Raw genomic sequence first — 12,285 nt, 5'->3', positions numbered from 1 at the left:
TATAATGGGGTATTTTATCTCTCTAGGGATGCTTTTGAGGAGTAATTCTCAATAAATTTTTATGTTTCAATTTTTCCCTTGAAGAGTTAATAGAGCACAACATGTGCTGTCCCAAATAGAACTGTACCACAATAAAAGAAGAAAAAGAGACATATAGACATATATATATATATATATGTGCATTCTTTTTTATTTTAATAAGAAAAAATTAATAAATAAAAAACACAAGTTTTCTTATCTACTTCAATTTTTTGATATTCTAACTATTCTATTCAAAATAGGGAAAAATAAATCTCTTTTCTGCAAATCTTTTTTTGAACAATGAAATACAAATACTGGAAAAAGTAAAGTGGTTAAAAAAAAAATTTCTATTTATTATATGTTTATCTGCTCGAACAGATCCAATGATGAATACATTTTTAATGGTATGCAATCGAATTGGAATATGTAATATCATAGGTGAAAATGAAATTACTTGTTTTTCTATTTTTTCTAGTCTTTACAAAACTCCGTAACTTCCAGTGGTATTTCTCAATTCTGTTCCATTTGGATCTATTTTATATTAGAAATTCTAATTGAATCTAGTCTCCGTTCATACGTATTTCATACATTCCATATATCTTGGAGTTGGATAAAATTTCATGTGATTCAGTAAACATAATAGAAATTCCATTATTGTTAGATCGAATTCTATGGATATGATTCGGTGAAGAATGAGAGATAGGATGGGATTTTTTCAATAAACGGATAAATGGGAAATTCAAAAAAGATGCTTGGGGATGAAAAAGAGGGAACATCTACAATACCCGGATTTAATCAGATACAATTTGAAGGGTTTTATCGGTTTATTGATCAGGGTTTAATAGAAGAACTTTCTAAGTTTCCAAAAATTGAAGATATAGATCACGAAATTGAATTTCAATTATTTGTGGAAACATATCAATTGGTAGAACCTCTGATAAAAGAACGAGATGCTGTCTATGAATCACTTACATATTCTTCTGAATTATATGTATCCGCGGGATTAATTTGGAAAACCAGTAGGAATATGCAAGAACAAAGAATTTTTATTGGAAACATTCCTTTAATGAATTCCCTTGGAGCTTCTATAGTAAACGGAATATACATAATTGTGATCAATCAAATATTGCAAAGTCTTGGTATCTATTACCAGTCAGAATTGGATCATAACGTGATTTCGGTCTATACCGGCACCATAATATCAGATTGGGGAGGCGGGTTAGAATTAGAGATTGATAAAAAAACAAGAATATGGGTTCGGGTGAGTAGGAAACAAAAAATTACGCTCAGATCTTCTTCTCCACAAACTTTTTAGAAATCCTCAGAAACCTCTCAAGAACTTTTTAGAAATTTTCTCTTCTTTCTCTTCTTCTAGGAACGACAAAAGTGGCTAAAGAAAACTAAGTGGCATCAAGTTTTCCCTTTAAATACTCGAGTCCTAGGTTTCCATCAAATTAAACTGCGTCAAATCAGAGAAAATAGGATTAATTCGAACACCAACCACCCTGTTGCATCGACCGATGCACTCCACTCCCTAGCGTTGATCGATGCACAAACCAGATTTCTGGTTCGTGCATGTTATAGAATCGTTCATCATAAACGTTGTTTTATTATTATAAGTTTTTTTTCATTATTATATGTTGCAGGGTTTTCACATACATCTCAAAAATTATATATACATTATGTGTAATCTTTATGTTGGCATTCACATGGGTAGAAAGACCTACGTTCATTATGTTGTTTCTACAAAAGAACCATAAAAAGTCATGGACTCGATGATTCACAATCTCTCTATTTGGTGAGATTGTTTTCATGACTTTTTCTATGAAGAAAAGTATATAAAATCCTAACCAATAACATAATAATCGAATTTGTTAACCATCTATGATTTTTTTTTGTTTTAGTTGAATAACATAAAACTTTTAATGATTTTATAAAACTCTTAATCCAATAACACTAGATTTCTGAAGATTTTAGATAAGTTTTTACAAATACACAACTAATAACACCAAATTTTAAAAGAGTTTTAAATAGTTTTGATTGAATAACAACATATTCTACGTAACATTTAAAGTCATTAAAATTCTATTTAAATCTAGAAAAGAGAATTTGGAAGAGCTGAGTTGGTTATTTCACATATAAGGGACTAAAGAGCCTCAAATTTGTCATCACGTTTTGTAAGCAAATTTCACATTAAAGGTATTATTTTTCTTCAACTTGGCTATTTTCCTCTCTTAAGAAAATTCATCCCATTGGTTTGGGAGCTAGTTATTCAATAAAAGATACACTTGACAAGCCGTTTCAGTTAGACCAAATCATAGTGGAAATGGCTTCCACTAAACATTGCGTGAGAGGAAGAGCCAAAACTGGTTCCTTGGGATACGAATCTTGTAACAATGTCTGTAGCTGACATATAATCCGGTTGTTTTAAGAGATTGTTTTAAAGTATAGAACAACCAAATTTGTATGTGGAGAAAAAAAGAAAGATCTGAGAGATGGATGAAGAACTCAAGAACTTCATCAAGGTTTGGGTTTCGGTAATAATCTCCGCATCTTACTGTTACTACGTACCAACCAGAATCAAATCTGGTATCTTTAGATTTCTTTCTGTTCGTCCGGTTTGTGCTCTGTTTCTTGTTCTTCCTCTGTTTTTCTCCTCTGTTCACTTCTCTGGTTCCACAGCGTTTTTCCTCTCATGGCTCGCCAATGTCAAACTCATACTATTCTGCTTCGATAAAGGCCCTCTTTTCCCACTTCCCTCAAATCTCCCTCGATTCATCTGCTTCGCTTGCTTCCCCATCAAGCTTCAACAAAACCCTAAGCATCGAACCTTTTTGTTCAGATGGGAAAACCCCATTGAAGTTTTATTTAGTAACCAATTCGTCACTAAAGTTGTAATCTTGGGTGTAGTGTTACATTTGTATAATCTCATACAGCATCTATATCCCGTTGTGCTATTGTTTCTGTATCCTCTCCATCTATACTTGGTACTTGAGATTCTCTTAAAGCTCGTCAACGCTTTCTTTTCTGTAGCTCTTGATTGCGAACTCGAGCCACAGCTTAATGAACCATACTTATCCTGTTCTCTTCGAGACTTCTGGGGTCACTTGTGGACACTCATGCTCCCGACGATCCTCCGGCCTGTCGTCTACGCTCGTCTGCAGCGAACCACCCAAGGGAAAATGAACCCCGATCAATCTCTGTACTTGGGAGTTATTGTCGCATTCCTCATCTCCGGTGTACTTCACGAGTTGCTCTTCTTCTATATTACCCGTGAGCCGCCTACAGGAAAAGTTACTCTCTTCTTCGTGTTACATGGGGTTTGCATTGTGGCGTACGACGCGAGGTTGAAGAAGAAGATTATACGGTGGACGGGGTTTGAATTTGGACCGTGTTTGATGTTACAAGTGGTGGTTATGGGGTTTGTCGTTGTGACTGCTGGTTGGTTGTTTTTCCCACCTCTTGTCAGGACCGGCGAGACTCAGAGATTCGCTAACGAAGCCTTGTTCTTCATTGGTTTCGTCAAGCGCAAGTTTTTTACTTTTGGCTCGATTATGAATCATTCTTGCAATATCATGAGTAAGGGATTTATGTATTTATGTAGCTCGATTATCAAATCATAGTCCCACCCTTTCTAAAAAGTTCTCGTTTTGGAGTTTTGTTTTATTTTAAAAATATATACAGTATAGCTTTACATTTCCACTGTGTGATTTTTCAAACAATATATATTTTTTTTGAATGTATAATTTTCTTACAAAATTTCTTCTATATTTTCATTTCATCGGATATAATATTCTTCAAAACTGATTCAAAATAGTTTGTAATTAATCCACCATGTTCAGTTTAAATTTAGAAAAATCAGAAAAATAGTTCATTTTAATTTTTCTTCACAGTTCATCAAACACTGGTAATGATATGATGTCTTATGAAGATATATCAATGTCTAAGTAATATAAATTTTGAGTAAAAGAATATAGCAAAGAGATTCTTTAAAGTTTATACCGGCTCGAATGATATGTGATCAAATTATATGTTATAGGAAATTTGCTCAAAGGATCCTTTCTTATTTTGCTCTCCATTTAGGAAATTTGAAAGGGGAAAATATATTCCTCAAAGTAGTTTTGATACGAAACTATTGGGTGATTGTAGAATTTTGCCACACTTGTTTTCTTATGAGTGCTAGATTGACCTTCTCCAAATGCCAAAAACCTAACCCCTTTTGGTAAACTTATTACTTATCCGTTACCAGGATAGCCAATGCATTTATCTCAATCTATTTTATAATTTTAATTACATAGATTTAAATTTATAAGTTTACCTCCATAAATATGCTTATAAACGTTCATATGTTGGTTGATATAATTTGAAGATTTTTTTTCGTTTAATTTTTGTTTTTGATTTAATATTTTATTTATCTGGTATATAGTTTTATATTATTTTTATCTATATCTTAAGTTTATATTTTATTGGAAGCAAAGAAACTAGAAATTAAAACAATAATATAAATTCGTAAAAACTAATATTACAACACAACTAATACTAGGTCTTTTTAACAGATTGATGGAAATGCTAGACCAATATAACGAGATAACAGCAATGGTTACTATATGTGGCAAATATGAACGAGATACTAGTATTTTTCAACGAGGCTTACATAAATTTGATCTTGTTGTAAGGCATATGTCTAAAAGGTTGTCATGCTGCACAAAGAACCCCAATTGTAGAGAAGTTATCTTTTCAATTTCTATGCATTCTATAACTATATTAGATCCGCATAAATTACGCATGTATAAAAATATATGTGAAAACGTATTTAGAGTTCAGATATTGCATCTCACAATACAATTTAAATACAATTTAAATGTATATGACTATTATAAATTAAATTTATTTTTATGCACTAACCCTGGTGGGTAAGACTTATAATTTTCATATCAAAATAATTTGTGCATTATATCGATATTAAAATTAATACAAAATAATTCTCAAAGAAAAAAAATGAAAAAGTAATATTATCTCATATTAAACTAACATTATTTTAAATATATTTGTTTTATATGTTGTAATCTCATATAGAATAATTTTAATACTTGTCCAACTAATTTTAAATAAAACTATATTAACATTATTATAAATTAAGCAAAAATCCATATAAGTTCATTCTTTTTTCCTAAATTTTTTGTATTATCCTAAAAATCAGAAAAATGAAATAAAAGGTAAATTAATAATCTAAAGAAAATGAAAAGAAGAATATATGCATAATACATAAACATATGCTTTAAATTACATAAACATTAACTTTTTGAAAAAAAAAGCTTTGCCTCATAATTAAAATTTTGGCCCCAAAAAATAATATATATATGTGGGATAATTTACAGAATTGATATGTATCTTTACTTTATAATATGAATAACATCTTCATAAAAATGAACACCTTATAAGAAGTTTATATTTTACAAAAAAAAAAAAAAAAACTTTTAACAATAGAACATTATTTAATTAATGATGGTATATATGAAAAAACTACTATCCTATGACACAATTTAGTTGTTTATATAGAAGTGAATGTTTATACAATTAATTAATATAACATCATATTTAAAAAAATTAGAAAATCAATTATTGATTCTAAATGACAGAATTAGTAACTTAATGTTTTAGATACGTGGTAGAATTATTTTTATATTTTAATTTCTAATAATTAAATTTTTTTTTACACATATCAAAATTTTAAATCAATAAAATTGACACACTATGAAAACCAAGCTTTTATGAGGTCAAAAAAAAAAAAAAAAAAAACCCAAAGCTTTATAGAATAAGATTGATTGATGCAAAAATATATATGCACTAATTATTATATAATACAGTATACGACGACGATAGACGCCCTTTTCTTCGTGGCGAACGAAACCCTAATCATCACTCCTCCTTCTCCAATCCTATCATCCCCCAAATTTGATTCTGCAATTGCCTCTTCTCTCTTCAATTTGATTCAGTTCGATTTCTTCGTAGCCCACCATGGATGCTCAGCGAGCTCTGTTAGACGAACTTATGGGAGCAGGTGAATGAATAATCCAAGAGCAGTTTGAGTTTTTTATCCCCGGAATTGAGCTCTCCAAAGCTTTTTAATCTATGGTTTCTATGTGAATAATTTGGTGATTTTTTTGTTTAATTTAGCTAACAGAGGAAACGATTTTGCTTGCAGCTCGTAATCTGACAGACGAAGAAAGAAGAGGGTTCAAGGAGGTTAAGTGGGACGATAGAGAGGTCTGTGCATTCTATATGGTTCGATTTTGTCCTCATGACCTCTTCGTTAACACTCGAAGCGATCTTGGTTAGTCACACTATTTGTAAATTTGTATGATATGCTTTTTTCTTCGTGTTAGATTCTTAGCTTCATTGTTGTCTCTGGTTCTTCTTTCAGGAGCGTGCTCGAGAATTCATGATCCAAAGCTGAAAGAGAGGTGAGGCTCCATTGAGATTTTTATTTATGTTTATTCTTTATGTATTACAAATCTGTATCGGTTCGTGTGAGATTATTAATATGCCTACATTTGAATAAGCAATTGCTCAAATAGACCATTTACTGTAGTGCTCTACTCTTCAAAGGATTTTGTGGCTATCTTGCATGTTTATGTCCATCAGTGTTATACGTAGAGGTTACAATTAGGCCTACCTGAGAGCGCATTGATATCAAGGAGTTTTGAGTTTTTGTTTGTTTGTTTGTTTCAGTTTCGAAAACTCTCCAAGGCATGATTCCTATGTGCCTAAATTCGAGGCTGAGCTTGCACAGTTTTGTGAGAAGTTGGTATGTAATGCTTGTCATTTCTATTAGTTTTTTTTTTCGTGAGAATCGAGTCTTCTGTACACTAAGATTGGAATTGGTTACAGGTGAATGATCTTGATAGGAAGGTCAGGCGTGGACGTGAACGCCTTGCACAAGAGGTTGAGCCGCCTCCACCACCTTCTCTATCTGCAGAAAAAGCTGAACAATTGTCTGTTTTGGAGGAAAAAGTTAAGAACCTTTTGGAACAAGTGGAAGCACTTGGTGAAGAGGGCAAAGTGGATGAAGCTGAAGCGCTAATGAGAAAGGTACTATTTGTTTACCATGCTGTTGAGTTCTAAAGAAGCTCTAGAAAATGAGTTTCCAAGTTTTGACAAGTCATACTAGATCGTGGAATATGACTTGATTCCTCCCTGTTTCAGTTACACCCTTAGTGACAACTAAATATGATTTAGTACTGAGTGCTTAACTTTCAATAACTATGTCTTTGTAGGTGGAAGCGCTTAATGCTGAGAAGACAGTCTTGTTACAACGACCAACTGATAAGGTACTTGCTATGGCACAAGAGAAGAAGATGGCACTGTGTGAGGTTTGTGGATCATTCCTTGTGGCTAATGATGCTGTAGAAAGGACGCAGTCTCATGTCACTGGAAAACAACATGTTGGCTATGGCTTGGTCCGGGAGTTTCTTGCTGAACAAAAAGTAAGTCTCTAAATTAGTACTTGAGTTTGTTTCATTCAAGCTGTCTTTTTGGAAGATGGAGATAGTGTTACTATTGTTTCTTTCTTTTCTTTTCCAGGCTGCTAAAGATAAAGGAAAGGAAGAAGAAAAGCTAGTCAGAGGAAAAGAAACAGATGATAAGAGGAAACCAAGGGAAAAGGAAAGCGAGGGTAAGAGGAGTGGGTCTAGTGATAGAGATAGATACCGTGATCGGGATCGGGACAGAGATGGTGATAGACACAGGGACCGTGGTAGGGATCATAGAAAGCCTTATGACAGGAGATCGAGAAGTGGGAGAGAGGGTCGTGATCGAAGCAGGTCACGATCTCCTCATGGAAGGTCTGGTCACAGAAGAGTGTCAAGAAGCCCCATTCGCCAGTACTAGTTGGAGACCCTCATGGAAGGTCTAGCCACAGAAGGGTGTAGAAAATCCCATTTGCCACCACTAGTTTGTGATAATGTGTTGTCGCTGTGTCTTGGGGCCAAGGAACTTTGCAAATTAATGAGGTAGACATTGTGACATCCCCCTTAGTTTCATGAGCATGTGTTTTGTTTTGGAACTTCCTTGTTTAAAATTTATGGATAAAAATTGTCTTTCTACCGGTTCACAGCTATTCTAAGAGTTTGAGACCTTACCCCTTCATCGGTTATTTGTTAAGAGGTCAAAAGCGTTGAGGTAGGTATAACCATATAACCTTTACATTTTCATTGTATTTCACAACGTTTGGGATGCTATAGCCTCTTTGATTTCGTCGGTTGGTACCTATTTCTAGTTTGATATACTTTTCTGATTGAAAAGACTACAGAATCGGGAATATTGGGCTTGAATGACACAGATACAATTTGAGGTAACAAATATATGACTAGAAGTCATCCTTTACTAGAAGTTGGTTTCAGTTTTGAGTTTGAATAATCTTTGGCTTTGGGGTTAGGTATAATTGTTACATTTCTTGGAACATTTGGTTGCAAAAAAAGCTTTCAATAAAGGAATCTCTGCGAACCCAGGAAACACATTGGATGGGTCGGCTTGATATTTTGATTTGTATCGGTTATCGGGTAAACTCCCACAGCTGTTTATGAACTTCTGATAAATCTTTTCCAAATTCAAGTGGTGGATGATTATAATAAAAACAGTAGGTAAGGAATTCTCTGGTGGGAGCAAGAACAGTTTCGATGGTTTGTGTTGAGGTCCCAAGAACAAGGTCTGTGTTGATGGTTTTGGCCTATCTCAAAGCTAGTTGGCCTTTGTGTAAAACCTGGATAAACCTTTCATATAAACATTACAAATGTCTTTTTCCTTTTCTGATTTCTGTCTTTGATTCAAATGAAAACCTCAGCTTGTTTGTGAATGAATACCTTGTTTTGGGGCTTCTTGGTTTTGCAGCTCCACAAAGCTTTCTCATATTTGGTCAGCAAACTCGTAAGACTGTAAATGGAAATGTGTGATGAACGACTTTTGTCTACTACCAAATCTTAGATTAAATCCAACAGTGAAAGAAAATAACAGAACGTGATAATATATTATTGTTGGTAAAGTTGAAGAGCATCAAAATCTATGTAATATTAGACGATTCAGTCGGGACCAGATTTTTTAAAAATCACGTTTTTATAGCCCAAATTTTGTTATGCATAGAAACAGCCTATCCGCCGCTTCCGTCATTCATATGGTCTCACTTTAATAACTTTTTAGGTAGGCAACCTGAAATCAAATAAATTTAGAAGATTTAAGGAGTTTTGTAAACCATTGTTTAGTTCAAATTACTGATGGTTTCGGCTTCAGATGAGTTAATATGTAGAAAGGTATAGGCTTGATGGTTTGTTTTTCTTGTTTAGCACTAGGCATCGCACCTTGCGATTTTGGAGGATAAAGAAGCAGAGAAAGAGGGTGATGGTTCGAGGAGAGGGCTTCGATTCCCTGCAAATTCTCCATTGGGTTTAACCATGGTATCTCTGACTTTAATCTCTCATTGATTGTTATCTTCTTCTGATTATTGCTTTCGATTCTCTGAGTTTTGTTCATCTCTTGTTGATTGTGTCTGCCTGTGTAACCAACCAAGCTCCACCTTCTAATATGCGTTAGTTATGAGATTCCTGTATGACTTGGAGAAACAAAGAGTTTTGGAGTCAGTTTTGATATCTTTAGTTGTGCAATGTAGCAACCATGCGCCTCGTGCTGAGTTTCTTCTCTTTGCATTGCGTACATTGTGTAGGATTAGTTATATCAATTGGGATACTTTTTTACCATCCCTTCTCTCTTCGGTTTCTGCTGCTGGCAGAGAGATCCATCACATTTGCATGCTCAATGTTTCTGAGCTGCTTTGTGGGATGATGGTGAGATATAAGCAGAGAGTGAATACTCTGGATTTCGTTTTTATTTTCCCGATTTGTCCACTTAAACGGTTTAAGCAGCCTTGTTTGATTGTTCATTTTCATAATCTGTCCAAAGATATTAACTCACGGTAGCTTGGATCTGAGCTTTTTTTTTTGTTTGTTTGTTTCCTGCGTCTTTTTGTACAACCTTATTTCAATTTTGAGATTATTACTTATAACAGTTGCTCTGTAGAATGTGCTGCGATAGCTTAACTTATATAGCCTGTGATGTTTTCTTATTCAATCTCTAGGTAAAGTTTTCGATTAGTTTGTGTTGTGACATACCATATATATATATCCAGTATGCTTTTTAGGTTCTGTGACTTATATGTTGAGACTGACTTGAGAGGAATGTGCTTAAACCCTTTGTGAAATATTATGGTCTAAGGGCTTTTCTTTGTGTACTTACCTTCAGATTGTTCAATGCTCTGTTATGCAAATCTGTGTTTTGTTGCAGACTATATCCGCTGGAACAGTCATATTATGATGGATGTGTCCACTAAAGTTGTTTTTGCATTGACCATCTTTAAATCTGAGCTTCTCTTATGCAGAAATCTAGACATGTATTGTTATTCAGGTTTTCATTCCTCTTTCCTTCTTGGATCTTCTGCAATAGACATGTACTAAAGTAGTTAAAGCTGAAAACAGGAAAAGATGATGGTTCAGTGCAGCAAGATTTGAGAGGTCTTGCACTTATCGATTCCGGAAGAGCTGCTTCAGTGAGTTTGTGGCTGCCCTTTAAAAGTGGCAGAGCAGTTCTGAGCAGCACCAAGATTTGTGGTTGTCCTGTCTTTCATGCATGAATCTTTTCTCATTCGTTACTTTTACTTGGTGATGTGTTTGACAGATTTCTGTGTCTCAGCTGCATGCAGTATTATTACATGCTTTTGGGTCTCTCGTTCAGTTGGGTGTAGGGTTTAAAGAGTGAGGGTTGATGGAGAAGTATTCATTGATATTACATCCACTGCTTTTCTTTTCTCTAATTCATTCTTGTTGATCATTTTCACTTTTGGAGGATACAGTTAATCATTTTCACTTTTTATGATTTGTACTTCTATTTTATGATGTTTTAATGTTTTATATGTTTAATATTTTATCAAATGCAATAATTTATAAACATCAATCTTAATATGCAATAATTTCATATTGTACTTCAATTTATTTCTTTTCAAAAAAAAAAAATCAAATTAAGAGACTCAATATTAGAACCCACCATTGGAGGGATACATTTTAATTTGAATACCTAAAGTTTTTATTCAACCAAAAATACAAATTATATTAATTAAAAAAATTTAGAACCCCAAAAATATATCCTCCCATTGTGGATGCCCTTAGCTAGTAACTACCCCAAGCTATCACTTTCAAACTAGTTGTCTAAGCCAATTAAGCCTTGCTTACTGCTTAAGTATATTATAAATGTTCAGAATTTTTATTTTTATTTGATATAGTTAAACGGTTCGACTCAAGATCCAACTTAAACTGGATACCAACTTTTAACTTTTAAATTTGGATGCTTGCTAAATTAAGTTTCATGCTTATTTAGATTTATTTTGGTTTTATTTATAACATCACTTTGAACAATTGTCTACTAATTTTAAATGATGTGGGACGTTGAACAAACAAAATTTCGTCACTGATTGAGTAATACATATCTGGTTTTCAAATTTCAGATCATGGAGAGAAAAAAAAATCTATAATTATATTAATTTTATGTATTTTATATTGATCCAATACAATTAATAAAAGAAAAATGTTAAACAAAAATGATAGAAGAATCATAATATTTAAACTTTAACAAAAGATTTCTAAATATCTGTAATATTAATTATGAAACACTATCTGGACATCTTAGATTTTATAATTATTATTTAATTGTGTTTGATTTATATAGATAGTAGAGAATTAATTATAGAGATTATTTAGATCTATATATATATATAATTCATATTCAATGTTTACCCTTAATAATTTCCTAATTTTTTATATTTAATCTAAAAAAATCTAATTTCCTAATTTTTACAGTTTTTATTCTAAAATGTACTGTTTGAATGCTTTACTAGTTTAGGGTGAGTCAACGGAAGAGAAGAAGACCAAATTAGTCTTTTGAATAAATTAAGGGTGAATGTCATGAAAACCCACTTTGGGTTGAGTTCTGTCACAAAAACCCACTTTCCACTCATGGTATACTTTCCCAAGTTTTTTGCTTATGTGTCCACTTTCTTTTTACATTTTTGCCCTTACTAACAACTTACCTTTCTTTCTCTCCTTCTTTTCTCTCTTTTTCTCTTCTTTTTTGTTGTTAACACTTTAACAAAGTAAAATATATTTATTTGTTATCATAAAACAAATTTTCTATTTATTTATATAAAATATGTTATGATTATATATT

The 12,285-nt window shown here is 32.9% G+C and overlaps 2 protein-coding genes across 18 annotated transcripts; both read left to right on the top strand.

Moving 5' to 3' along the window:
• On the top strand, window positions 2,440-3,644 carry LOC104725650 (probable long-chain-alcohol O-fatty-acyltransferase 11). Its single transcript, XM_019232074.1, has one exon. The coding sequence runs from the start codon at window positions 2,517-2,519 to the stop codon at window positions 3,642-3,644; it is 1,128 nt and encodes a 375-aa protein (XP_019087619.1). The 5' UTR covers window positions 2,440-2,516.
• Window positions 5,872-8,897, top strand: LOC104725649 (luc7-like protein 3). Of its 17 annotated transcripts, none has more exons than XR_002034299.1 (11): window positions 5,872-6,082; window positions 6,227-6,355; window positions 6,446-6,485; window positions 6,754-6,829; window positions 6,913-7,113; window positions 7,299-7,508; window positions 7,606-8,033; window positions 8,138-8,202; window positions 8,333-8,374; window positions 8,459-8,582; window positions 8,661-8,897. XR_002034299.1 is itself a non-coding variant. In XM_019233099.1 (7 exons), the coding sequence occupies exons 1-7, from the start codon at window positions 6,040-6,042 to the stop codon at window positions 7,909-7,911; spliced, it is 1,005 nt and encodes a 334-aa protein (XP_019088644.1). In that variant the 5' UTR covers window positions 5,872-6,039; the 3' UTR covers window positions 7,912-8,134. The 17 variants fall into 17 exon arrangements, 1 of the variants encoding a protein (XP_019088644.1); XR_002034295.1 differs by having other exon boundaries at window positions 8,326-8,374; XR_002034296.1 differs by having other exon boundaries at window positions 8,300-8,374.

Source organism: Camelina sativa, chromosome 11 (assembly GCF_000633955.1).
Source record: "Camelina sativa cultivar DH55 chromosome 11, Cs, whole genome shotgun sequence".
NCBI classification, from domain to species: Eukaryota; Viridiplantae; Streptophyta; class Magnoliopsida; order Brassicales; family Brassicaceae; genus Camelina; species Camelina sativa.
This window is presented reverse-complemented; position numbering and strand designations above follow the sequence as displayed.